The sequence below is a fragment of the Cordyceps javanica genome, chromosome 2, assembly GCF_051103115.1.
Source record: "Cordyceps javanica chromosome 2, complete sequence".
NCBI lineage: Eukaryota > Fungi > Ascomycota > Sordariomycetes > Hypocreales > Cordycipitaceae > Cordyceps > Cordyceps javanica.
In genome coordinates this window covers 5,552,730-5,579,490 of record NC_139296.1, presented here as the reverse complement: position 1 = coordinate 5,579,490, position 26,761 = coordinate 5,552,730, and the positions used below count along the sequence as shown (strand labels likewise).

Below are 26,761 nucleotides of genomic sequence, written 5' to 3'. Positions count from 1 at the left end.
GACGATATCAAAAAGGATGTCGATATGTAGAGTCATGATTAAAAGGCTTTAAAACAAAGATTTGGGAGGAGAAATTATGTATAATAGAGACCACAAAGATGCGGCGCCAAGTAAAAACTGCGTATCTACCTAGTTCTTGAATGCCCATACGAATCATTATCACGGTATGCTTGCCAACTTTTCCGGGATATCCAAAAAAAGGAAAAGAAGAAGAAGAAGAAAAAAACTAGAATGAACAGAAGGGGAAAACAAGTTCTTGCGTAATCAGAAGCAAATTAAACCCCGTCCGGAATAGAATGAAAAAAAGACGGGAAAAGAGCCGCCCAGAGAGAAGAATTAAAACGCGGCAACCATCAGTGCCCGTTCATGGTAAGAAAATATACTTTGATCGTTGGCGAGGGGATATCCAAAACATGAATGCAATGATGAAACAGGGAAAGCAAGCAAACAAGCATGACCCGAGATAGAAAAGAAGAATAGAGAACAAGGGCCACCCCAAACATTTACCGCTGCGGCATTTTTCGTCCACGTTCCCGCTGCCGAGCGTCGTCACCCGTCACTCTCATCCAGTCCTCCCACTCCTTGCTCATCTCCATGAGCACCGACCCCATGACGGCCGCGCTGGCCATGAGACCGTGGCCCTCGCCCTCGAGGACGCGCACCTCGCACCGGCGCATGCTCTTGCCGAGCCACTTGACATTGTCCACGGGCACGCGATTGTCCTTGCTGCCGTGGTGAATCACCACGGGCCGTGTAATGTCCACGTACCGGAAACCAATGCTGTGGCGGCGTTCCAGACAAACGAGCAGGTCCACAGCCGGGTTGGCGCCCGTCGTGGCCAGATCCCAGATGGCGTGGGTCAAACGCGTGTCGTATGTGACCTGGCGTTCCTTGCCCGCCGCCTCCTCCAGGCCAGCGCCGGCATACAAACTGTTCTGCGGGGGGTGCATGCGGTCCATGTTCTCCGTGGCGTCGGGCGTCGGGACAGGACGTGCGCCGGGGTGGTCCCCGTGCAGGCTCGCTAGCTCGGCATGGTCCCTTTCTGAGGGCGTGACGCTGCGGCCCTCTTTGCCATTGCTCTTGCGCTTGCTCCTCCGCGGCGTCTTGGGCAGCGAGCTGGTGATGGAGGAACTGGTGGCGCTCATGAAACTGCTGTTGGCGGCTTTCAGTATGGGCGTGGGCAGCGCACGGAGGATGCGCTGCGATGTGGGAAGGGCGTGGGTGGGCGGCTCCTGCGATGAGCCAAAGACATTCATCTGCGAGGGCGGGATCCATGGCGCAAGGAGGTGGATTTTGCCTCGAATGTGCTGCGGCATTCGCAGCGCGGTAGCCAGGGCATAGATGGCGCCGGCCGAGTGAGCGAGGATGGAGAACTTGGTGATTTTAAGGGCCTGACAGATTGCATATACGTCGTCTGGAGGGCGGGGGAGTGAGTTAGCGTAGGTCAAGACGGAGGGGAGGAGGATGAGGCCTACCTGGCCAGCTCAGCGGCGTTGTGGTGCCGTCGGAGTAGGGTTCGCTGTCGCCGACGCCTGGACGGTCAGGGGTGATGAGGCGCAACTTTAGAGTCAAGGCCAGTTCATCGTAAAATGTGGTGATGTAGCGGGTGAGCCCCATGCCAACGCAGCAAAAGACGGCCGAACCTTCGGCGTCACCAACCTCGGAAAAGGAAATCACTCGGCCCGTCTGGGGGTGGTGAATTTTCTGCGATAATCTCGGCGAGCACAGATACGACTCGACATTGTCATCGATGGAATCGGCCGAGGCAGGCCGCTCGTAGGCAATAGGGTGCGTTGTGCGGTCCGACTGCTCGCTCGTGCGCGACGGGCTCATTGGCAACTGGCCAACACCGGAAAGACGCTTCAGCTTGGAACCGCTGCCCTTTGTGCGGAGGTCGGCGGAAGGAAAGGGGCTCAGGCGGCCGTTGCCGCTTTGCTCTCGCTCGTACGCTCGGCGGCCGTTGGAGATGGCCGGGGCCGGGGCTCCCTCGTGGTCGATATCGTGGAGAAAGGACTGTTGTCGGTAGTCAGTTGAGGGCTCCGGACGGCCGTTCTCGCGCTCGTATTGGTCGTCGAGCGCTTGTGTCACGGCAGCATACTCGTCAACGTCGAACAAGAAGGAGCGTCCGGCCTCAGACTCGCCGCGCTTGTGACTGTTACGTGATACGGCACCGTTGCGGCTGTATTCTGCCCCTTCGGGAATAGGATCTGATTCGCTGTTTTGGCGCGACCGACGGGCGCTCGAACGCTTCTTGTGTCCCGACTTGCGCAGGCTGGATTCGCGGTTGGGAATAGCCTGGAAGCCGGTGTACGAGTCGCTCGAGTACCGCGGGCTAGTCAGGCCAGGCTCCTCGCTAATGGCCGTCTCGGCGAGAAAGGGATCGGCTCGCCCGGTGCTATGGATGCTGCTCGCACCGCTGGCTGAAGCCATGGTGGCACCAGGCCACTTGCGGTCGGCGTCCTTTTCGCGGAAGAGGCGCTCCTTGGAGCTCATGTACAGCATCTCCTTTTGGCGACGGCCAGCCTTTTTACCCCAGCTGTCGTGGGAGCGTCGGGGACGCAGCTCAATCTCGGGGGCGGGACCGGGTTCTATGGAAAGGTTGCCGATACTCTTGGCATCGTCGTTTCGGGAGGTGAGGGAGGCGGAGGAGGAGGCGCGCGAGAGGCTACCGGCACGAAAATGAGGTCGGAAGCCGTCGGTGGAGGTTGCTCGGGGACTCTTGGGAGTGGTGACGGACGAGTAGCCAGAGGGTGGCTTGGAGGTGCGGACGACGGGGGAGGTGGCAACGTCGTGGAGGTCGCGATCGAGGGTGTCGGGGAGGGCGGCGATTCGAGTGTCGAGACGCGAGGGACTGGGCGAGGCGGCAAGGGGCAGCGAGTCAAAGTGCGAGGTGCTGAGGCTGGAAATGAGGTCGGAGATGATTTCTGGGCCGGGTCCAGGAGTCGTGGTTGGCTGGGCGGAGGAGAAGGCGGCGGCGGCTCTGGCTCGGGGAGTGCTGGGGAGGTGGTGGTGAGCGAGGCGATGGGAGTGCGTTCGAGTCGGGACGGCGATAGGGGGGCCGTCGGGCGGATCGCGGTCCATGATGCAAGGAGGGAGAGCGGCAGGGCGGCAGGGCGAGAGAAGGAAAGGGAGCTGTGGCTGTCTGGTTGGGCAAAAGGCGGCGCAAGAGAGCCACAATGGAGACCACACGGGCTGGTGTCTCTCAGGTGGATGGAGCAAGCAGGTCGAGCAGCAGGTCGACTAGTGAGGAAAGCAGATTAGACTGTGAGCAGAGGTAGTAATTAGATGACGATGCGCAGCAGCAGCAGCAGCAGCGTGCATGCGTCAGATTAACCACCTTGGTAGATACTTACGGCTCACGACTCGAGAAGTAGGGAGAGATGGAGAGAGGAGACGAGAGCAGGCGTGCGGAAGAAAGCAAGCAAGCAAGCAAGCAAACGTTCCACAGAAGCCTGGCCAGTTTGGCTCTCGTCCTCTGTGATCTTTTCCTGTTTCCTTTTTTTTATTAATAAATGCTCAAAAATCATCAATTTGCTGGAAAGCCCACAAAGCCAGGAACACCAAAAAGTCTGTGCGGCCGCGGCGGCGCTGGGACTGCCGGTGCAAATCAGGGGACTCGCGGGAAGCTGGAGCTCGGACGCCAGGTCTTGTTTCTCTTTTGGCTGCAGCGGCAGGGGTTGGCGTCGGGCGCGGCGCTGGACCACAAGAGGACCACAAGAGGGCGAACGATATACGTCGTCCCAGTCTATAACGGGAGGGGGACCCGCGTTCTCCAGTTGTTGGGGCCGCCGAAAACGGGTCTTTGATGATGATTGATGATGGATGCGTGGTGATGATGATGATGATGATGATGATGTTGGGAAGGGAAGCCAAGCCAGCCGGTGATGAGCAAGCAAACGGCCAGACTCACCAGCCGACTGGCGCATGGCGGACGGACAAGGAGGCTGAAGAAAGAACAGCGAGCAACTCGGTCGTTAGTCTACCAGCAATAATTACATGGAAATCACCCAAAAATAGCCTTTTCCAGGCTCTGTTTTGTCTATATTACCTCCAAAAAAATCTAATGTCAAAGGCCATATCCCCATTCTTGCTGAACCCCCCATATGCAGGTACGAAGCGCGCCATCGGTTGTCCGTCTATTCTCGACTCCTTTGACAAATAAATACAGAGAGACAAACAATAATCAACCCAACGGCAATAGGAACATGCCCGTACTCACTGTCCGACCCAAAGCGCGCCATCGTCCGGCTGCCTGTCCGTCTGTATGTCCGTCCGTCTCTCCTCGACTCCTTTGACCAAATCCATTCTAAAAGAAAACATCAGATAAGTTCACCCCGTACTCGCTTTCCGCCCCTTGCATGTCTTGCTTGTTTCTCTGGCTCTCCATCCTGGACGCGCAAAATTTGGCAATGCAGCGCCACCATCACCGGCCCCTGCCTGCCCGGCATGGTTCATCCCTGCACGCCATAATCTGTACTCTGTAACTAGCTCATTTACCGTCTGCCCGTCACCCAGTCTCCCCCAGACTCATTCCCCATGTGCTCACCATGGCCGTCCGTCCCGCTGCAGAGACCGGAAAGCGCCAAGGGCCACTCCCGAGCACATCTGCAATCGTGTCGCGACACTCTAAACAAGGAGCAGGCTCTCGATCGCGAACCATGATACGGCATTCTCATTTCACCCTGGTATAAGGGGCTAAGACGAGCTCAAGTTGATCTACATTAGTACCCATTGTCCGTGCCCGGCTGCTTCCAGACGAAACGAAATGCATCAAGGCCATCATGACTAACTCGGCCAGTAACGACTTTACAGGGTACAAGCCGACAAGTAAGCAGCAATGACAGACAGTCTTGGACTCCGTATTTTTGCTTTTCAGCGATCCAAGAACTAGTACGGAATAGAACTAGTACAGTCAGATGTCACTGTTACGGTCATTACAATCCGCGCCAGTTCAAGTCCTCGCACCAGTCGAGAACATCGCTAGCTTGCGAGCGCCTCATCACTGATAAAGTATAATGTTTAACAACGTATTTATAATTGGATTCAAATCAGCTTCTCTAGAGTATTATTCTTAACAAAGTATATACAAGAGTAGCGAAATAAGCTTCTGAAAGTGAAAGGGTTAAGATTAATTAGCTTTGATATATAATCACCTTGCTATAAATGTAAAGTTACTTTTCATCATAAACGGTTCTGTCACGGCTCATGAACTTACTACTGACTCATAGTTTACAAGAGTATAAGTACTAGTTATCGCCGCCCGCTAATGGTTTGCGCTCCCTTGGAAATATAGGTCGCACATTTTCACTCCGTCTATTGTTCCTGATCAACGTCCGCGTCTCATCATCCACCTCCCGTCTAGCATCCATTATCGCAACTTGATCGTCCCAAACATCATCTTCGCCAAGTGATGAAATCTATGTCCCAGAAGTTATGGGGCATCTCACCGGATCGGCTTCCGCTGCCGAAAGATGAGCTCCTACGGGTTCTCCGCGAAGACCAGGAGGGGCTTCACTTCAGCCGAGTCATGGTGCACTCTGCCACCGAAAAGTGGCTGCTCAACCCTCAGTACCACATGCCTGTCGATTTTGACTCTACATCGGAGCTTCGTATTGAAGATGCCAACGACGCCTGCAACCGCACATCAGCAGTCTATCTCCTCCGCGATCTTACTGACCGAGAGCGACGGGTTCACGAATCCGGGTGCCAGAAAATGGCGCTTCTCATCGGCGAATTATACCGATACACCTACCCTCGATGGCTCCGCCCGTACCGAAGCGAGATTGAATGTAAGCAGTTCCTCACCAAAGTCAACGTGCGCCGCCTGCCAGCATTCTACCCCTCGACACATGCTCCATGGCCATGGTTGACTGGGTGAGACGGTTACATTCCAACTTTTGCCAGAGAGTCGAGTCAATCAAGTCGAAGCAGACTGGTTGGGACGAAGAAGAGGACCGATCATCGATGGTGCCATGCTATGTCCTGCAGCCCGTTTTCCATGCCATCGCCGTCGCCCTCCGGACATCTGCCTATGACATCCACATGGCGGACTTTAGCGATACCCCGGTCCTCATCGTGTGTACTGGGCAGGAACAGGGACTGAGTGCAGCCATTGACTTAAGCACGGTGGATGAAAAGGACAGACGCGGCGTGGTCACTGATTCGAGCGGTAAAATGGTGGCCGTGGAGACGTCGGTCAGGGTGGCAATTCCTTTTCTCCTGGCGCTCGAGGCACGAGAACAGCATGCGCTTGGCATGAAACCGAATACAGTACAAAGTATCCGAGTTCTGACAGACTACGAACTTCCATTTGAGGGGAGAGAGGCCCTTGGCTGGGACACCAGGACGATGGGCGAACTACGCGGGCCAAGCTCTTCCTGGGCGGATCAGGAACACCAACACCATCAAGCTGAGACCAGCTTCTGTATGCAACGTGCACTGAACGCCTTCGATACCAGGTGCCGACGCCATCGATGGCACGCCGAGTCTGAATACAACTACTCGGGCCCGGATGCATGGGATCAAAGGCAAACATGGGAAGCTTGTCGCGAGCAAGAGAAGCAAAACAAGGCCTAGTTGTCGAACCTCTGCTAATTAGAGTATAACCTTGCTATCTCTTGCCATCGCGTAACGATGCGACACCTGCCCTCGCTGAATGTGCTCTGATGGATCTGTATAAATCCCCAAAAAATTGCCTGGTATCTCTGAACAGCCCCCGGAGTCCACACTCGCTTTCTCTCTCCCGCAAATATGTGCAAAAAGCAGCCGCGCTGTACAGGAGGACGCTTCCTACTTCGAAGTTCTATATACAAATCCACCGCGTATCGACCCCGATGGAGGCACCATGCGGACATAGTGCCCCCGGTGAAAGTAGTACAACGTCATTCTTATGTAGGTTGACGTCCTAGACATTCAACACCTCGTTTCCTATATGCTAATATCAGGCCGCCAAGTGACGCCGACCAATATCAGTACCTTGCAGACCAAGACCGAGCCATTTAGCTTCTCGTGAGCGACATACTGGCGTCAGCTCTCCACCAGTGGGAAGCTTTGGAGATACGGCTAGGAGACGCAGGAGCCACGCTCCAGAACTCGCCCGCGCTGCCGGGCAGGCCTGGTGTTCGAAACGGAGCGTCATCCGCAGCAGAGTTACGAGGCGTACCGGGACATTGCTGACGGAAAAAGCAGAATGCAATGAACAACGAGCGGCGTGAGGCTCTCACACACCCCAACGACTATTTCGCTCCCAATACTGAATGCAGAGAGATGCTGACTCCGCATGCCAGCTTGCTGAGGCTCAAGAGCTGTGGCATAACGCGCAGGCGCAGATGCAGACCGCCGTGCGGAACGCCAGCGACGTCGTCAAGTATGTCGTAGAGGGTGGAATTGGCATCCCAACCGCCACGACGTCTGTCACCATGGCAAGTAAGAAGCGCCGCTTGAGGAATTTGTTGTCGGCAAGCGACGCAAGACCATTGCGCCGGAGCAGCCCGCGAGAGCAAACCCTATAGCGCGCATCAATCACCCCAGTGCTATGATCCAACGGGCTCAACCAACTTCTTTGGACACACAGCAGTGCCACCTGCGTGCGCCTGCTGGCCCGTTACGGAGACGGAAATAAAGAAGCCGATGTTGTGCAACACTGTCAACATCCTGCTTAGCATAACGGCAAGTCTATTTTCCAATCCCAGTCTACATTCTCCGGAACAGTCTCAATGCGACGACCGCACGTGCCAAATATGCGATCCCATAGACGTGACTGCTTGCCATAGTTGTGCGCTTGACGCCATCCATGTCGATGATGTAGGTCGTGATCTTCCACAACGAGCTCCGCATCGATGATCCGCAGCAGCCATGCCAGCGTCAACGGCGCGCGCAAGTACGCTCTCAAGCCGGAGTGGCCCATAATCTCCGTATGCGAGACGTACTGTAAGCAAATCCACCACGAGTACAGGTCCATTGGTATGCCAGCGGCGCGGGTGCTGGCATACGCCAGCAGCGGTGCACCAACGGCATCGAAGAGCTCCTGCTCCACGTCGGCGTACGCGGCGAGTCGCATGTTGGGGTGCTTGGTCGTGTGGTGAGTTCGATGAAACCGCCACAGGGGCCGCAGTTCGTGCAACGCTCGATGCGCGACGTAGTACCACCAGTCCAGGACGAGGCAGTAAATGCTGACGGTGAAGTAGAGCGAAACCCACCACCCCGGCCGCGCGACGTGGTGCAAGGGAGGTTCGTGCTCGTCGTATGCCAGTAGCAGCAGCATTGCTATACGCATCATGCCGAAGACAACGGGGATCACAACAAGCACTTTGAAGCGCGAGCCGCGAGGCAGGCCGTCGCGTGCAAAGGCGTCACCGTCGAGGTACCCAGTCTGGGATGCGACGGCCTTGAGAGCTCGCCCCTGTCGTTTCATTGAAATCAAGTAGCTCACGTAGTAGATGAAGAATACGGCCATTTGGTGAAGACACCGTGCCCCTGTCGAGAAAAAGCCGAATGCCTGAAGCAGCTGGACGACAGCGAGTGGCACCATACTGTGGAGTAGGATGATGCGGTGTTGCGACCACTCGCTGATGTGCGGCATGCGCGTGTCCTTGGAGAATATCGGCGGCGGTTTTCGTTCGGTGGCTGGCGCGTGCCCAGCCCTTTGAGAAGCGTTTTTATCCATGATTCAGCCCTCTGAAGTAGTTTGTTGAGACAGACAGCCTGGGCCATAGTGTTCTGCAAGACGAAAATGGAGAAGCTTTCTTGCGTGGCTTGGAGTCGTGACTGCTTATATACAAGCATTTGGGGACTCGGGTATCAGATGTTACCGCCAGAATGAATTTGGTACGCACCGAGCCTCCTGATTACGATGATTGAGGCAGTCCAGGGAACGTTCCTTGAATCGGGCTCTTTCGACCCGCCAGTAAGCAGAATTGACGTCATTTTGAAACTGCGGCATTCAAGCAACAAGTACTTTGAATTGTGAACAAACATGCGTTGGACTTGAGCATAGACGACTGGCCGAAAGGCGACGAGCTAGTTGGCAGGTGGCGTAAAGCCCCTAGTTAGATGATCGTAACTTGGAGATTTAGTTATTAGTACTTTGACGGTTTGACTGTGGGCCAAAGAGCGTCACTGGGTTCCACCAATTCACAGCAGACCCTTACCGGATTCGGAAACCAAAGCCGAACTGGCGATGCTGTTGGTCGAACCTCCATGTTGATCGGTCTGAAGCACTGCTGTGATTTTCTCAGCCGCGTGTAAGTAGTTGCTGACGTCCGTGGCGGCAATATCTGAATCATGTTTGGTGCTTAAAACGTCGCCCAAATTCTCCGGACAGCCTGTTCCAAGTTGCTCGCCCTTTTCCTCCTCGAAAACACATCACCTCGGAGCAGTTGTCATTGCAAAGTATTTCCCGAGTACGAGCGCGGCTGGACAACATAGAAGCGCTCGCAAGTATTGCAAAAAAAAAAAAAAACAGACTTGACAAACTTTGGAAAATCTCGGTCGCATCTGCCCTCCCTTGTACTGATTGAGGACGCATACATCATGCCTGGAGCCGATGAGGAACGAAATGACACGGGTGATGGCAAGCAGCCCGAGGCACGAGTTCCAGACGGCGGCGCAAGTGCTTGGCTCACGGTACTCGGCTGCTTCTTGGCCTTCTTTGCGTCTTTTGGCTTTGTTACCAGCTTTGGCATATTCCAATCATATTACGAAAAGACCTGGCCCGGGCGAAGCTCGAGCGACATCAGCTGGATCGGTTCCCTGCAGCTGTGGAGCATCACCGGCATGGCTATTCCGAGTGTACTGTTAAACGCACACATCGGGCCTCACTGCACGCTGATTCTCGGTACCTTCTTCACGGTTCTGGGGGTCATGATGGCGAGTCTGTCAACGAGATTCTACCAGGTGCTGCTTTCCCACGGTGTCGTGACCGGTCTCGGAATAGGCCTTACATTCATGCCCATCATCGGACTGCCAAATCAGTGGTTTGGTAAAAGAAGAGGTCTCGCGGTCGGGATCGCCATCGGAGGCTCATCGGTGGGAGGCGTGATCTGGCCTGTGATGGTGGACCAGCTGGTGAATAAGGACGACATAAGTTATGCTTGGACAATGCGCGCCGTTGGCTTCACACAGGTGCGTAACAGACGAGGCTTGCCAACGAATCCTGAATGCTAACAAAGCCCCCAGTTGGCCTCGATGACGGTAGCGATAGCCTGCATACGGACCAACACGCCACGAAATACGGCTGTCAAGCTCAGCTCCTTTCCTATAGCCTCGGCGTTGCGACGCAGACCCATACTGGTCATGGCCAGCGGCCTGATCCTACACTTTCTGGGCATCTATGTACCATACTTTTACGCTCCGCTTTACGGTCAGAGTCTCGGAGCACGGCCTCAGACTGCATTTCAGCTCTCCGCTGTGCTCAACGCGTCGACGTTCTTTGGCCGATTCGTCATGGGCGCCATCTCGGACAGGCTCGGCCATTGCAACACACTGGTCCTCTGCGTCGCAGTCAGCGCGGTGCTCGCATTCGCGTGGCAAGCCGTTTCGACAGTCGCGGGGATGTTTGCCTGGGTTGTCTTCTATGGCTGGTTCAGCGGCGCGAGCGTCTCTCTGCAAAGCCCGGCCATTGTCCCGCTTGTGCCGGCCCCGAAGCTTGCGTTGATGGGTCCGTACATTGCGATTCTCTGTCAGATATCGTCCTTTGGTAGTCTTGCAGGCAATCCCATCGCTGGTGCGCTTTTGCATCAAGGAGCAAACGCTTCTTCTTCAGAAGAGGCGAGGGCGAGTTTCCGGCCGGAGAGCTTTCACACAATGATGTGGTTCACTGGAGCCGTCTTATTTGGGGCTTCAGTGTTCTACCAAGCGGCCCGGTTCATGCATACCCCGAAAGTATGGTCGAAGGCTTAAAGTCAGAACCGGATGATGAAATGTGACTTTTAAAGATGTGAATCGTATTTAATATCTTATATTACATAAATGTAGCGAGTAGCAGCAGCTAGAAAGCAGAGGTGCTTTCCAAGAAGCTGCCCACCACAGTGGTCTAATATCATGTGCCCGTTGTCACTGTTCGAGGATTGTGGGAGCGCTGCCACTAAAATGATGGAATAACGTCATGGATATGACAAGTTATAAATCGATATCGGATGGCCAGTCAACCGCATCAATGTTCGAACGACGGAGAGCGTTTCGGTTGGAACTTGGCTTCTGTGTACACTCGAGGATTCAGACGGGGGCTTCCGTCGGAAATCAAGTGATTGTCGGGGCCAGTGACGTAGTGGGCTTTCCCCTTTTGATTCATACTTAGATAGAGCCCACTTTGCAAAAAACGCCATTATAAAATCAGCAGTCCTCGCCCGTGTGATGTGTGTCAGCATCCTCCTCTCCATCCATCTACATGCTTCTAGAAGCCACTCCTCGTGGAACGTCATCGACCATAGATCAGCTGACCCTCGCCATGTCCTTTCAGGTCGAGAGAAAGTATAGTCGCCATATTTTGACTCCCATCTATGCCCCTAGCCCGGAAGAACGCAATGCCCTCCGGCCTGCGCTACTGAAGGCTCCCACCACATCACCCTCATGGACTGGAACAGTACACCGGTTCTGTGGCACAGGTGCTCGGGCAGAGCCAAAGTTTTGGCCATCAGGCCGCTTCGGCGAGAGCCCGGGTGATATTCCCGATAACGACAAGTTCGACACCAAGTATAGGCCGGAGTCGGGCAAGGTAACCGCAGACAAAGATGGCGTCTACCGCATGTATGCTTCCGCCAGCCGCAGCACAGCAACCCAGATAAACTCTGTTCCGTGCCCGACAATTGTTGCCAAACGTTATATTCCCACGCAAAAAGGGCCGCTTGCTATAAGCGGACGCCCTGGCGTAACATTATTGGTGCTTCCCGGAATGGGACTTGTGAAAGAGGTCAGTGGAGAAATGTGAGACGACCTATTTTCGCTATACGCTTGCTAATAATACCTCTATTGGCAGGTTTTTGAGCCAATGATTGAAGTAGTTCTGCAAGAGCTATGTAGCAAAAAGGTTCGGGTGGAAGAAATATGGTCTGTCGACATGCCTCTATGTGGCGAAACTGCCCTTGCAAATCCCGTTGGATATGCGTACGGTGGGTGAGAACCTTGGCAGCATTTCTTTCAAACTCAAACTAACGAAAGGGGTTAAATCAGGCAATGAGAAAGACATAACGCGCGACCTCCTCATGTTCATCACGGGATACCTTCCGGTGCGGCCGCAACAAGATTCACCTGAGGAGCTGCCATTTCGTGCTCCAGACTTGAACGGGACGCAGTTCACCCGTCCGAATCTCCATGTGATAGCTCACAGCTTGGGTGCGCAAGCCGCTATGCTTTCTGCGGCCCATGCGCCAGACATCTTCTCCAGCTTGACCGTGATGGACCCAGCCATGATCCCCGGCGGCAAGATTGTGGAAGCCTTCGCCAAATTGCCCAAAGAGCTATTCTGTATGCAACTGGAAGAGCAGCATTCAAGCCGCGAGGATCTGATTGCGGCATTGCAGGCGAACAAGCGCACGCGCGGTTGGGACGCGCGCGTGGCAGCCATTTTCGCAGACAGGGCCGTTGTGCAAGCAAGCGATGGCAGCAGCAGCAGCATCAGGCTCATAGCACAGCCACGGCTGGAGTGGGCGCTCTATTATGACAAGGAGACGCCGACGCACTGCTACGACAGGCTCACAGATATCACGACCCCGTTCAACGCCATTATGCCGACTAAGCCATTTGCGGTCCCGCCAAAGATGTTCGAGGCAGACGTCGCCGCCATGAAGCAGGCTACACGAATCACCTGGCTACCGAGAACAACCCACCAGATGCCGTTTGAACGAGTGGACCAATGTGCGAGACTCATCGCAGATTGGCTGCATGATCGCTGCAATGCCAGTAGCGACAAGGCCCATCTGTAGAGCTCAGTGGAGACCTAAAGGACAGCAGATACAGCTGTGCCGAGTTTTGGATATGTTTGAAGATGAATAAGCTGATCAAGTTGATATCAATCGGATGCCGGAAGGGGAGTGGATGATGGGACGCGGATGTGAATAGGTAATTCGGTCAATAAATGATATTATTAACTTTCATTTTTTTATAACTCTATTTTTTAATCCTTGCAAGTACTCAAATGGGTAGAATCTAGCTGTTCGTGTTGGTTGCGGTCCTTTGTCACGTCGTCCAACATGGTATCGTGTCTGTTTTTGGTTGCGTTGCTGCCGTGACTTATCGCTCGCCCATGGCGAGATTCAACTCTGACAAACAAGAACTGAGAAACAGTCGACTAATATAAAGAGACATCGGTAGCCGTTTCATGAAGGTCTCGTCACGGCGCTGGCAGGACACGAAGCAAAGCTAGACACCTGATGTATTGAGTAAAATGGAAGAGAAGTGGCTATCTAGGAACTGATACTCGTGAGGAGTGCTTGGAAACGTGCTGGACAAGCCTTGCTGGCCTGTCTTTTCTCGGGCCTCAGTTCATTAGAGCCTGAGCTTCTGAGAAGGAGTCTCGTCTTGCTTGCTCCCATGTTCTACCGGAGGAGGAGGCCTTTGGAGTGGTTTGTCAGGCAGTATAGGTTCGAAACTAATCGGCCTGATGCCGCCATCTTCTTCGTCTTCCTGATTGATCGGCCCAATGTCGTCTTCTTCACCCTCTAGCCCCGGTATCTTCGCCTGCTCAGGCTCCTTTGCCTGCTCGGGCTCCTTTGGTCTCTCTGGTTTCTTGCTCGGGCATGCTGCGGCTCGCTTGGAGCGACGCCGTACCCGACGGGTGCCCTGCGGAGGCGGGTCGGTGCTCATATAATGACGGCGCTTGAGAGATTGCTTGGAGCCACGCTCTGCCAGACGGGCGCCCTGCGGAGGCGGGTTGGGGCTCATATAATGACGGGCCTTGAGGCTGTCAGGTCGTGCGGCGTCGCGCTGCGTACCAGACCCTGGTGGGCCTTTAGTCTCCCAGATCCTGTTTGAATGAAGGTTTTTATCCTCGTTGGGGGATACCGGAAACCTCTGGATAATATTAGCGCCCACGAAATTTATATTTGCGTGAACAACTGACCTTGAGATCAGCAGGAACAGCAGTGGCCAAACCACCAAGCGCGGCGAGAAGAAGCACGGAGAAAATCTTCATAGTGCAGGTTGTCAAAAAGCAGATATCTGAAGTAAGCGAGTAGCGAGACTGATACTGACACTTTGGATAGGTGTGTAGAGCTCGGAATAAGCCGGTGCTCTCTCTTACCTATATATAGTTTTTTTATAATCAGTATACACACTCGAATGGATAAAAGCGAGTGCAGAAATCTTCCATGAGGGGAATGACTCGGATGAAATTACAGTTGCGCATATCATGCTGCCGAAAGCTGGGAGCAACTGGACGTGATGGCCTGCACCATGTTATTGGTGAGTCAGCCCTTATCCCTTGTAATAGATTGACTCCAAGTTATCAGCATGCCAAAATTCCACAAAATGTTTCATGTAGGTGGGATGAAGGTGATGCAGAAGATGCTCGACGCACCATGCACACGTAATGATGCAGCTCTGCCGAGTAAGAACTAGCTGACAAGCTTGCCTTGAATCGAACCTTTATTTATGTCTCTGCCTTCCAGGATCAGCATCCGACCCAGTATGCTGATAATTTTCATCCCATACCAACGCCTGGAGCATGTTTTTGCATTCAAGCGTATCCGAGATTCGACGACCGAAGCGAAAGAAGCTGCGACCGTGCAAGCCCCCAGGCTTGCCTCCGGCTCGCATTTCGGTAGAAAGCTTTCAGAGCCCAGCAGCATCTCCAAGAATAGAAAACGTCGGCAGTTACTATTCGCGTCCGGAAGTGATGAGCGGGGAAACAACAGCACTCTGTGGGGGTTCCCCGAACTGAGTTGAGCGCATTTTTAGGCGCTGGAGACAAGGGCATGCACGTTTCTCCCAAAGATTCGACAGCAGGTTTAGTCAATTAAGCATGAGAGTAAGTAGAATCCCCACCACATCTTCAGGCAACGCACCCACGGTACTGGTAGCTTTCCTGGTTGTTTGACTCGTCTGAAACAGGTAAGCGAGTCATGCACTTGGATCGTCGACACGAGTCACTACTGACGTGAATGCCTTGTGCTCGAGTCCACTTTCGCATCAATACGAGAAGATCTACCTATTCCTGTAGTCGCTGATACTTATGGGTACCAGCGCTTGATAGTGATCCAGGGCCTCCGGAGCAAGACGGGCTCTGAAGGATTTTGAAACATATGAATTCGTGCAAGCAAACTATCACGGCGCGAGAACGCGGAAGACGTTGTCAAAAACACTACGCCATTGGAATATAAAGTTTTGGTTGCTAGTCAGCTTTCAAGGACCGACTCTGGATTTTTCCATGATTCTACTAGAGGAGATGAGATGACTCGCAAGTTTCATCCTTTGCCTTTTGCTTTTGGCCTTCTTTTTTTGGAAATTCTGGGTTCTTTTTTGTGCTTACCAGTCCGCTTCTGCTTCTTGGCATTTCTTCGAAATACCTTTCGCCACCCGTGCTACTCGGGCTGCGATCGATCACGCGGAAGAGTTCTACGTTCTATTATATTATTCCCGTATGCTCAACAAGCTCTTTGAACAAACGTCTATTTGGTTAGAGTGTCCTGAAGCCTTCTACTACAAAGACGTTTTTTATCTATACCTAGTCATTTCATTCGCAACAATAACGGAGCTCATTCCAAGCCAATCGTATGTATTTACGTCTATCTAATTTCCAATTACTATTAGAATTATTCCGCTACCCCTGTTCTGTCTACCTTTTAGGAGGTTTATGCTTATAGTAAGCTTTACTTTGACTATAAAAACGCCGATGCATCAATTTTCTGTTCCAGAGTTCCGTCTCCGAGGAACCTACGCCGTCCATCTACAGCACGGCAATGACGGCGGCAGCGGCCAGGGCACCCGCACGGAGCTGAGCTGCGCCGTTGGCGACGACAGGAACGCTGGGCTTGGCAGTGGGACTGGCGAGCGCCACGGTCGTAGTCACGTCGGTGGTGCAGACGACGCCATTGCTAGTATATGTGGTCTTGTAGGTGGTGGTGCGGACGTTGGGGGTGCTCGTGGGTTTGGCCGAGACGAGAGACGTGGTCCCAACGCTGCCCGCCTTGTTGACATTGAGCTTGCCGCCAACAGGAGCCTGGGCTGGGTTGATGGTGGCGTTGGTCGCCTTGGCGAGCTCGACAAAGGCGGCGAGCGTGTTGCCCGTGGCGGGGGCGTTGACCGAGCCCACCATGCCCTGTTGTCTCATTGTTAGATTTGATATTTGATTCTCCTTTCCGTAACTCTGATTTTCTGACTTGCCTTTTTGCAGTGGTCTGCTTGTCCGCAGTAGAACCAAATCGGCTTGTCGTCCTTGACCTCGACGGTAAAGGTCGAGAGACCCGCGTCTCGGGGCTCGGTCGGCACGAAACCGCTGGCAAAGCCGCCGTCGAGCGGACGGCAGGGCGTCTTGAAGCCCGACTGCACCACGGAGTGCGCTTTGGGGAAGTAGTGGAACTCGATGTCGTCGCCCACGGCGGCCTTGGCGTCGGCAGGGCTGTAAGTGAGTCCGTCCTTGCCGACGTCGACGCGGATGGTCTTGGCGCTGGCAATGGCTGCGCCGGCGACGAGGAGAGTGCTGGTGAGGTGCATTGTAATGAGGAATCAGGCGGTATTCGTGAGAAGATGAAAGAGTTACTCAGTGTTGGTTGCTGATGAAGGCTGTTTGGGGTAGGACGAATGCCTCGAGAGAGAGAAGACAACTACATCTTTATAGCGACTGGTGAGAATGAAGACTGGAAAGCCTGGTCTCGATCAGACTCGGATGCTGAAGACCATAAACGAGACGCTCTTGAGTCCATAACAGTCTATTCGTTACTCGGAAGATCGTCACAGCCTAATGTTGACGCCACCCGCAAACAAGGCGAACCAGTGTACATTGACAATCAGCCACGAGTGTTGCTACGAGAATCATCGCGCCATGGTGACCAATGTTTTCAAAGTCGTCAAGTAGTTCCTTTGGCTCATATGTTGTGGTATGTAACAGCCATTCACTCCAATAGACAGTGGTTGGGCCGTTCCTGCCTTCGCCGGCCTACACTTTTGCCGTGCATTGTTGAATTTCCGAAACCTGTCGATAAATAGCGTCTGGCACGCCGCCACAGAAGCTTATTTTTCCTAGTAAATATATTTTTAGGTCCCTTTACATACACCCCTTTTGTCAGCAGCACCCTGCAGGTACCGCACTGCATCTCGACGAATAGGGCTGCGGCACCGACCACGACGCTGTCCGTTCTTGGAGCATGGCTGTTGAGGCTTTTGGTCTGCCGGCGTGATAAATACTACCCAAACACGTTAGCTGTGTTGTGAATTTTTTGGGGCCAGAGAATGACCTCGCCAGTGAGCGCTGATCCGGAACGAGCGACTGGGGACGTCAGGCAACTTGACGATTGCCAAATAATCTGTGTCTTTGTTCGTCTCTTCCCACTGTTTCTTTCTTTTTCTTCTTTCCACCTCTCACTACCGGAGACGAAAAATTGCATAAAAAGCTCATCAGATGTCAACAAGTGGCGTAGTGGTGTGTCGCAGCATCTCGAAGTGAGAACGTTACTACATCCCACTTACACGTATACACAACCCGATTCCAGCATATTTTAGGAGCAATTCAAGCATTCTTCTTCAAATTACATACTGAATTGTATTCGACTGGTTCGTTTCTCACTCATTAGTAGCATTCCATGTAGCGTCGCGACGTACTCGTTTGTGCAAGGCTGCGTCGAGGAGGCTGACCCAGGCTGGAGCCTCGCGCCATCCACAAGGCTCACTCGGCCACGAACTCAGCTTTTTCTTGAGGCGTAAATTGATGTGATGGAATATGCAAGCAATTTCCGAGATTGTTATTTCGTGATAGCACATGCCAGACTGCAGATGGCCGCGGCGCCAGTTATGACTGAGTAACGCATGATGAGCGTCATGGAATATTGTCAGCTGCTTAACCTCGCAATGCCAACTTGGGATTTCTAAACCTTGCCGTTATTATCCTTGTCTATTCCATCTCGTCACTGGGCTCTTGATGTGTGGTTAGTGCCAGTCTCCAGTAGGTGCATAGTGCAGCTTCCTAGCAGCTAGTAGCCGCCTTTCAATAAACGAGACTGGCAGCCTTGCTCGGTTTACCCCATAGCAAACTGAAAGCTGCGGTTTGTGCAGAAAGACCAAATCTCATGCGAAAACCAACAGTTTGCACACTGCCTCTATTAGTGCTTGACTATACACGCTCGTGGGTCTCTCGGAGACCTTCCGTCTAGTATACCAGATGGCATTGTGAACCCGCAGTTGTACTCTGAACATAGTCTCCCTCCTTCCATAATGAATTACATCACATCATTATATACAACAGTATCATCGCCATCAATAGCGAGACTGCAGCTCACAGTATGTATTGTGGCTGTGGTGACTTGCACCGCCTCTGTGGCGGTGATGCAGCGACACATGGAGCTGCCATCAATCAATCTACATGGCAGCTATCCACAACACAAGCTTGCAATAACTGGTCATTTTCACTGAGCCGATGAACTATGGCTTCAGGCCGAGTAACGAAAAATACGCCATCTGCAACTCGTCCGCCTTGTGGCATTCTATCCGCCAGCCTCTCCCTGGAGGTAGTTGCCACGGCAAACGCACAGCTTTATTCACTCAAAGGACAAAGGACAACCATCGTCACCGCCATCAAGCAATAATCAATAAATGCCCCCTTTGAGAAGGCCACGCCATTGTTACACGTTGCCGAACGGATCCGTCATCAGCTAGCTTCCTGATTTGGCTCAGCCCTGCGCGATGTGGAGGGCAAGCGGATAACAAGGCTGGGTAGCCTCCTCAGCTGCTGACGCGGAGCCACGTACCACGCAACCAATCATCTGATGAATTGCACCTTTATACAACGTCCAAAGTCCAGCTTGTACTGTTGTTGCGGCCATCCGAAGCCAATCGCCAAAGCAGATCAAGTCTCAGAAATCATGGAAACTCTCGTCTCGATACCCATCAGCCTGGGCAGCGACCGCAGCCTTCATATTCAGCAGAAACAAAAGAGCAGCGGCCTGCTCGGCGCCCTGCAATCCCTTGCCATCGGGGCCCGCTCCGGCGCCATTCACGTCCAGCATGTGCCCGCCGGCACGCCCGCCGTCGTTGATGTCTGCGGAGACCCAGCAGCCTCCCACGACGTGAGAAATGACTGGGACGGCAACACGCAGACCATCGTGGTCAACACGATTAGCGCAGAGCCCGTGAAGATCTATCTGCGCTGGCCCAAGGGCTCCAAGGAAGTCGGGCTCCAACAGCTGAAGCTGCAGTCGAGCGACTACCCCATCAAGTGGGATATCGAGACGCCCAATATCCCGGCCAAGGCCAAGCACCTATCGCCCACAGACGTTGATTTCAGACCCGCGCGGGAGCTCATCGTGGCGACCAGCAGCGCAGCCATCAGCGGTCTGGTTCCGATGCTGGACCTCCTCGACGTGTCCACGAGCTCCGGGACTGCAAACATCACGCTACTTCCCCTATACAACGAGAGCGCGCAGGAGACCAAGCTATCAATCAAGTCCAACTCTGGCTCTCTCAGCATCAATTCGAAACTCGACGCCGTCAGCTCCCGCGTGCACCTGCCCAACCGTGGCTGCGCCGTCTCGATCCAGTCGAGCTGGGGCAGCATCCGCAGCGTCCTCGGCATGACTAGGCTCACGTCGATCAAATCCGAGAGCGGATCGCAGCACCTCACGGCGCTCCTGCGAGACCGCAGCCTCGACCGGCGGTCCGACTTCACAAGCACCACCAACAGCGGCTCGCAAAACATTACCATTGTCGCCGCGCCGGACGAGGACAAGACGGCGGGCGCGGAAAACGGAGGCGGCGACGACGCGGGCTACGTGTGCAAGCACAGGTCCGACAGCGGCAGCGTCCGGATCGCCTACCCGAACGCGTGGGAGGGCACCGTCGAGGCGCACAGCAACTCGGGCAGCATCGCCATTACGGGGGAGGGCGTTTACACGGACAAGGTCCGCAACAGGGTGACGGGCGTCAAGGGCACGCCGGTACACCACACGGATGTCGGCACAAGCTGGGGGAGCATATCGGTCAAGTTTGGGGGGGCGTAGCGGTGCAACGAGCGCCATGACGGACGCCATACTGACTGTAATAAATACATGCAAGGGGTCGGGTAATACACCAATCGAACAGTAATATAGCCAGCAAATGAGACATGGTTCTATCTTCTAAACGGGTATTGAGCAGTGATGAATTATGTACCATGTAAGTGGGCAAATCTCCTAGCAACACCAGTGCCGCATCGCCACAGAATAAAATCTGCTGCAGTATATATTTTGTTCCATTTTTATTAGTGCAACTCTCATTGGTCGCCACAGACGCGCAAGACCCTGAAAAGACCCCCCCAATAAGCTTGTTTTCCAGGGTCGTTGGTGCCTTTACGCAGTATGACGTCAATGAAGCCATGTAGATCGCCAGGGCTTTTGACTTGCAGTACATTCCGCATATGCAGATTTCTTGCCTCTGCTCTCCACTCGGTCACTTTTTCTTCTTCTCTAAAAACCCGTTGTCGTAGTATTCTTCAACATCCTGTAAAGGAAAGAGAGAAGAAAAGAAGGCGAAGAAAAGAAAAAAAGACTGCTCACGATGGATTTGTTCCTCTCCATCCCCGTCCTCGGCTTCTTCCTCGCCACCGCGTCGCCGCCGTCGTGGTCCACCACGCTCAACCTCGTCTTCTTCCACGTCTTGTGGACGACGCTCGTCCTCTCGCACCCGCCGCTCCGGGTGCACCTGGTCGGGGTGCTGGCGGTGCGGCTGCTCTTGTGGCTGGTGCCGTCGCTGCTGACGCTCCTCTTTGACGTTGCCCTTCCGAGCCTCGCCGGGCCCCTCAAGCACGGCACCGGCACCGGCACCGGCGGTCAGCGTCTGCTGCTTCCGCCCCGCGACGGGCGCGCGCTCGGCAAGACGCTCCTGCTCGCCCTCGGCAACGCCGCGCTGCTCCTCGTCGTCGAGGGGGCCTGCAGCTGGCTGCACGCGCTCGCCTTCCACGGGCAGCCCGAGTTCGCCGTGACGACGACGCTGCCGCTGCCGTGGGAGGCGGCCCGGCAGGTCGCGCTGCTGCTCGCCGCGCGCGAGTTTCTGCAGTACTACGTCCACCGGTTCGTTCTACACGGCAGGCGATCATCATCGTCGTCGTCATCGTGGTTGTCGCTCGTCGCCCGGCTGCACACGCGGTACGCGCATGGCCGGCCCGGCCCGGCGCCGCCGTTTTCGCTGCAAGTCATGGCCGACCACCCGCTGCCGCTGCTTCTGCACCGCTTCGTGCCCGTGTACGTGCCCGCGGCCGTCCTGGCGCCGCTGCTGCAGCTGCTCCTCGGCGGCGGCGGCGGCGGCGGTGACGGCCGCCGCGTGCACCTCCTCACGTACCTCCTGTTCCTCGCGCTGTGCACCCTCGACGAGACGCTCAGCATGAGCGGCTACGCCGTCGCGCCGGGCATCCTCGCGCGCGGGCTGACGCGCCGGTGCGCCGCGCACCACGCCAGCCGCGGCGCGTCCGACTTTGGCCCCTACGGCGTCGCCGACTGGGTGCACGGCACCGCCGGCGGCGGTGGTGGTGGTGGTAACGTGGTCGACGACATCCACGCCGAGGCCGACAAGCACCGCCTCGGGGAGCGCGCGGGCGGCAAGCTGGGCGACGGCGCGGGCATGCTCCGGGAGGGACTCGAGGCGCTGCGGGGGAAGAAAAAGGGCAAGAAGAGGAGTGCAAGGAATGCGTGAACTGGCTGCAACGAGGACATTGGAGGAAGCAGAAGGGCGTTTCTTTGGTTTTATCTGTTGGTTTGCGGTTTGGCGAGGTGCTGAGCTGCGTGTAGCGATTGTTCAAAGCTGAACAGAGTCGAGGAACATGGTAAAATTTGATTGTGCTGCTGATACATGATGATACCTGTCGCTTTCTGTCTATAGTCTGTCCGTTACGTTTCTCTAAATGCAATATATACACCAAATCCATGCTCTTAAATGCACACAGGCACACGCATACAATCTATGCTTGAATCAAAGCCCCCCTCCCCCCGCCTCCCAAAACTCGAATGCAAGAAAAGAAACAAAACGCCATCTATACCTAAGCCGCCCAGCCCTTCTTCTTGCGGTACCACGCCAGCGTCGCCAGCCCGCACTGGATGCGCATGCCCAGGCGCGCGTCCAGGACGTACGCCCCCCACCCGCGCGCCTTCTGCAGGTTCTCCTCGCACTCTTTGAGTTTGGCCTTTTGGTACGCTTCCGTCTGCGCCGCGTCGAGGTCGGCTGGCGGCTGGCCGCACTCGGCCCACGCAATGGCGGCGGTTTCGTGGATGGCCGCGGGCACGACGTAGTCCTCATTGTGCCCACCCTTGAACAGATTGCTACGCCAAGTTAGAATCAAGACACCCGCCTGGCCTTTCTGGTTATACGGCTGGGTAAAACATACCGATCATGAGACAACACCTCCTCATCTAGCAACGCCTTGGCTTCGTCCAGACGGTTGTCGCTGCGCAGTACGGATGCCAAACATACGGCCCGCACGCCAAGCTCGTCCCTGCCCTTGAGCTGTTCTAGCTTGTCCGCCGGTGCTGTGAGCCTGCTCCAGGCCAGACAATGCTCTGCCTTGGCAAGCTCGTTCGCCGACATCCACTTTTGTCCGCTCCAGGCAAACATCATCTCCACTGCCGGGCTGACGCCCACGGCATCGGCCAGGTCCACGCCGAGCTCTTTGGCGTGCGCCTGCCATTTTTGCACCTTGCGCTGCACAAACGTCTCGAGTGGTATCTGGCGGGCCATAAATCTCTTCTTGCTCAACGTCTCGCCGGATTTGCAGAGGTACTTCTCGGTGGCCTTTTTCTCGGCAGCGGCCTCCTTGGAGTCCCCCGCTGCCACCGCGTCGCGGTACAGCTCCAGCGACGCCGCGCCCGCCATGTAGTAGTATAGCGACGTGCTCCAGGTGTTGACCTCGACGCAGTTCAGAAAGTGCTTGCGCATGCGCGGCCAGTCGTGGGCCGACATGGAGAAGAGAGCGACAGTGAAATGGTTAATCGCCGTGACCTGCATCATCTTGGACTGCGTGCCACCCTCGAGCGTCGCGATGGCCTCTGGTAAGCGATGGCGTGCCGCGAAGCCCTTGGCGTCCTCAATGAGCCACATCCGCGACTGCGGGAAGCGCTCACGCATGGTGGCCAGGAGATCTGCGACCTTTTGCTGAGGGATGCCGTAGGGCTCGGCGGATTCGTCAAAGTCAGCCTCATGAGGCAGGATGTCGATGAGACCTAGCATGCTGTGGTAAAAGTGTAGGAGCACGATGCCGGCAACCGCTCCATTCTGCGATGGCATGTTAGGACGAAATCAAACCAGGTTCAGAGTATACATACCATATTGGGATGGGCCACCGACCGCCAGAGCATGCGGATGCCAGCCTCGCGATCGCCCTTGAAGCCGACAATCGACAGCACACGAGCAAACGTCGGCGGAATGATGGAGAGCATGAGCTTCAGCATGCCCATGCACATGTAGATGCCAGAGTGGATAAAGGCGTCAATCGGATTCGCGAGCTCAATATCAGCATCATGCAGTGCCGACGCCGCGCTGCGCAGAGAAGGCAGCTTCTCCGTATCGACCGACGGGTCGTCGAGGCTGGTGGTGGATGACACGGGCGTCTGCGCTTCCGAAAACACATCTTTTCCGTCGAGCGAGGCGCGAGCGCTGGCAACGGCGGTGCTCCTCGATCCCGGCCGCGTGCGCTGATTCTTGAAATAGTCCTTCTCCTTGGCGATGATGGCATCGAGCGTAATGTAGGCTTGTCGCAGCTTCCCGAAGCCCTGCACGGCCTCGAGAACGCTCTCGTTGAGGACGCAGAGAAGGGCCGACATGAGCTGCGTCTGCGCGACGACGAGCTCGTACTCGGTGCCCGGCGGGTACATGTCACCCGCGGCGTGGCCGGCGGCGGCCCGCTTCCGCGCGCGCTTGAGGTCCTCCCAGGCTCGTGCTTCGCATTTCGCCAGCAGGTCGGCCGCGCGGCTCATATTTTTCTTCTCAAAGCCCATGATGGCCTTCATGAAGACGACGAGGCTCCCGCCGAGGTCGTGGTAGGTCGAGTCGCCCTTGCGCAGCTCCGCCTCGGCGGCGTCAATGTCGTCATTGATGATGAGGTTGGTCGCGCGCATGGCCTGCTCGAGGTTGGCGCGCTCGGCAGCGACCTTGGCCTGGGGGTCGACCTCTTCGGCCTCGGAGCCGCCAAACCATGAGGCGAGGCGACTCATGACGTCGCGATTGTGGTGTGTGAGTGGTGTGTGAGAGACTGTATCTGTGTGTGTCGCAGCCTCGCCGTGAAAGAAAACCTTTGCTGTTTCTACCTGAAATCCTGGCAGACGGGGACCCCAGCAACAAGGGGAAATCGGGGTACAGCGCAATTGAACAAAAAAAAATCAGAGGACTAGAAGAGCGACGATGCAAAATAAAGGTTCACCGTCGCAAGGCTAAACTCGGCGCACGCGTGCACTACCCGGATCTGACGGCAGGTACCAGGGCCCCCGCTGACCGGTGACGACAACAGCGGCGTGTTCTGCTGGACTTTGGGGCCTGGGTTCGGGGCCGTTTGGACGGAGTTAGCAGAACAGGCACGCCGGGTTTTCTGATCCGTCTTGCTGGGCCAGTGAGAGGCTGGAGCAAGCAAGGTTGCGCTGGACGCTAGCCGGGCAGAGGCGGGCAGCCGGTAGGTGTGGAGGTTGACAGACACAGAGACGTTATCGGCCAATTAGATGCGTTGAGAACCTTTTTTTTGGCGTTGATGTGTGTCTTCGGAAAAGGACAGTTCAAGTCATGGCTGGTTGATGTGCTGGTTTTTATAGAGATTGAGAGGATGTCGCCGAGTGATACGAGCGTTTGTAGTCTCTGATGTGATGATGCTCTTCCTTTCTTAGTGACGACGCTTTTGTTCTTTTTTTTGGTCGCGTTTCCGAGGTACTCACTAGAAACAGTCAAAGAAATTGGCACACTGATGAAGCGAAGCGTTGACAAAATGATGACTGCCACTGGGAGGCCTGCGAGGTAGTGATCCAAGAGGAGAGTTTCGGACGTCAGATCCAGAGAGATCCGTTATCTGGGCGGCGCGTGATGACACCCGACGAGCCTCAACACACATACGCACGCACCTCTGCCTCAGACATTCAAGAAAGAGGACAATGCAGTTGGAAACAGATTTAAAATTATTTTTGCTCTCCTTATTCCATCCCTACACATACAACCCTTTGATCTAGAGTCTTATCTGGGTTGCAAGCCAAAGTCTTTGGGCGTGTCCTACCCTATACACCGGACCGAATTATTCCGCCCTTTTTTGGCGGGCAGAAGAGAGAGAGAGAGCTCACGCAAGCATCCACCTGCCTGCTGTCCGCTCCGATCTGATGAATCCCCAAGCTCCATCCAGCCCAGACGCACGCCATCATCATACATACGCATTCGTGCGCGCGACAGCAAACAGCGACATCTTCCCCCCGGCACACCCCGCTCCTTGGGCCTTTTTTTCTTTTCTTTTTTCCTCTTCCAAACGCACACCTCCAAAAACGAAACAATTCAAAAACGATCATCCCGTATTCTGTCCCGCCGTGCGCGCAATCAAAGAACAGAACAGACCAGACAAGACCAAACCAGACAAGCAATGGCCGCCGACAAGACTGACGACAAGACCACCGCCGCGGCCGGCGAGCAGCAGCAGCAGCAGCAGCAGCCGCCCAAGGAGACCAAGGCCGCTGCCCTGGGCGAGGATGACGAGTTTGAGGACTTTCCCGTTGATGGTGAGGGTTTCTTTCCTTCCAAACACCCTTCTGCACCCTCCCCCCGCCCCCCCTCATTCTCTCATGGCGGGCGCGCCGTTGCAATTCCACCCGCCGTCACTCGAGCGTAAAGCGAGGACCAGAAGCTAATGAGAAACAAAAACACCCCAAGACTGGCCAGAGGACCAGACGGAAGCTGCGCAGGGCTCGGGCCAGACCAAGCACCTGTGGGAGGAGAGCTGGGACGACGACGACACAACCGACGATTTTTCGACACAACTCAAGTGCGTTTTCTTCCTCCCCATTACATGACTGATCATCTCTCGTTATGATCACGTTATACTGCCCAACGACCACGACAGCGATGACTTGTCTTTCCCCCATATATGATGACGATGGTGGATGATGATGCTAACCGGCGTTGACAGGGAGGAGCTGAAAAAGGTCGAGGCCTCGAAAAGGAGATGAATGAGGAGAGCGACAATGCACACCATGGCACGAGACGAGAGGAATTAAAAAAAAAATAAAGACAACAACAAGAAATATGAATAGAAGACAAGACACCGGAATTGGTTGGACAGACAGACAAGCCCATCATGGGCGATTATGCCTGCGTTTATAAAAACCACGACGAATACAATGACATGGGTCAATAATGATGGAGCAGCTTAGTCGTTTATTGATGCTAAGACTACATCTTGAAGAATTTCATCTTTACAATCACGAATGCCCCCAGCCAACCCATGCGAGAATCTGATTGTACCTTTATTGAATACTGATTTTTTACCACGTTTCGGTCCCTTGACTAAAGGCGGCTGCTCTGCCTACCTAGACCGAATCTCGTCAAAACCAATGTACCCCAAGACGGCAACGAGTCGACCATTGTCTTGTAATGATGTTTTTTTTCTGTCTTTCGCCATGTGATAATCTTCTTT

The 26,761-nt window shown here is 54.8% G+C and overlaps 10 protein-coding genes across 10 annotated transcripts; 5 read left to right on the top strand and 5 right to left on the bottom strand.

The window, feature by feature from the left end:
* Nucleotides 1-503: 503 nt before the first annotated feature.
* Nucleotides 504-3,081, bottom strand: V2A60_004185 (alpha/beta hydrolase; the record flags this gene model as incomplete). The annotated part of the gene is made up of 2 exons (XM_083255506.1): nt 504-1,414; nt 1,476-3,081. 2 exons carry the CDS (start codon nt 3,079-3,081, stop codon nt 504-506), a joined length of 2,517 nt encoding a protein of 838 aa, XP_083111632.1.
* Nucleotides 3,082-5,419: 2,338 nt separating this feature from the next.
* Nucleotides 5,420-6,576, top strand: V2A60_004184 (uncharacterized protein; the record flags this gene model as incomplete). Its single annotated transcript, XM_083255505.1, has 2 exons — nt 5,420-5,815; nt 5,905-6,576. 2 exons carry the CDS (start codon nt 5,420-5,422, stop codon nt 6,574-6,576), a joined length of 1,068 nt encoding a protein of 355 aa, XP_083111631.1.
* Nucleotides 6,577-7,657: 1,081 nt separating this feature from the next.
* V2A60_004183 (sterol desaturase family protein) lies at nt 7,658-8,665 on the bottom strand (the record flags this gene model as incomplete). The annotated part of the gene is made up of 1 exon (XM_083255504.1): nt 7,658-8,665. The coding sequence occupies one exon, from the start codon at nt 8,663-8,665 to the stop codon at nt 7,658-7,660; it is 1,008 nt and encodes a 335-aa protein (XP_083111630.1).
* Nucleotides 8,666-9,531: 866 nt separating this feature from the next.
* On the top strand, nt 9,532-12,920 carry V2A60_004182 (Alpha/Beta hydrolase protein; the record flags this gene model as incomplete). Its single annotated transcript, XM_083255503.1, has 5 exons — nt 9,532-10,122; nt 10,177-10,723; nt 11,397-11,908; nt 11,975-12,107; nt 12,169-12,920. 5 exons carry the CDS (start codon nt 9,532-9,534, stop codon nt 12,918-12,920), a joined length of 2,535 nt encoding a protein of 844 aa, XP_083111629.1.
* A 562-nt stretch (nt 12,921-13,482) lies between these two features.
* V2A60_004181 (uncharacterized protein) lies at nt 13,483-14,128 on the bottom strand (the record flags this gene model as incomplete). Its single annotated transcript, XM_083255502.1, has 2 exons — nt 13,483-14,007; nt 14,057-14,128. The coding sequence occupies 2 exons, from the start codon at nt 14,126-14,128 to the stop codon at nt 13,483-13,485; spliced, it is 597 nt and encodes a 198-aa protein (XP_083111628.1).
* Nucleotides 14,129-15,880: 1,752 nt separating this feature from the next.
* Nucleotides 15,881-16,647, bottom strand: V2A60_004180 (cupredoxin domain-containing protein; the record flags this gene model as incomplete). Its single annotated transcript, XM_083255501.1, has 2 exons — nt 15,881-16,252; nt 16,318-16,647. The coding sequence occupies 2 exons, from the start codon at nt 16,645-16,647 to the stop codon at nt 15,881-15,883; spliced, it is 702 nt and encodes a 233-aa protein (XP_083111627.1).
* A 2,360-nt stretch (nt 16,648-19,007) lies between these two features.
* Nucleotides 19,008-20,141, top strand: V2A60_004179 (uncharacterized protein; the record flags this gene model as incomplete). Its single annotated transcript, XM_083255500.1, has 1 exon — nt 19,008-20,141. The coding sequence occupies one exon, from the start codon at nt 19,008-19,010 to the stop codon at nt 20,139-20,141; it is 1,134 nt and encodes a 377-aa protein (XP_083111626.1).
* Nucleotides 20,142-20,676: 535 nt separating this feature from the next.
* Nucleotides 20,677-21,807, top strand: V2A60_004178 (uncharacterized protein; the record flags this gene model as incomplete). Its single annotated transcript, XM_083255499.1, has 1 exon — nt 20,677-21,807. One exon carries the CDS (start codon nt 20,677-20,679, stop codon nt 21,805-21,807), a length of 1,131 nt encoding a protein of 376 aa, XP_083111625.1.
* Nucleotides 21,808-22,150: 343 nt separating this feature from the next.
* V2A60_004177 (outer membrane protein Iml2/Tetratricopeptide repeat protein 39) lies at nt 22,151-24,317 on the bottom strand (the record flags this gene model as incomplete). Its single annotated transcript, XM_083255498.1, has 3 exons — nt 22,151-22,430; nt 22,496-23,379; nt 23,430-24,317. 3 exons carry the CDS (start codon nt 24,315-24,317, stop codon nt 22,151-22,153), a joined length of 2,052 nt encoding a protein of 683 aa, XP_083111624.1.
* A 1,394-nt stretch (nt 24,318-25,711) lies between these two features.
* Nucleotides 25,712-26,294, top strand: V2A60_004176 (proteasome regulatory particle lid subunit SEM1; the record flags this gene model as incomplete). Its single annotated transcript, XM_083255497.1, has 3 exons — nt 25,712-25,847; nt 25,999-26,110; nt 26,255-26,294. 3 exons carry the CDS (start codon nt 25,712-25,714, stop codon nt 26,292-26,294), a joined length of 288 nt encoding a protein of 95 aa, XP_083111623.1.
* Nucleotides 26,295-26,761: the final 467 nt, after the last annotated feature.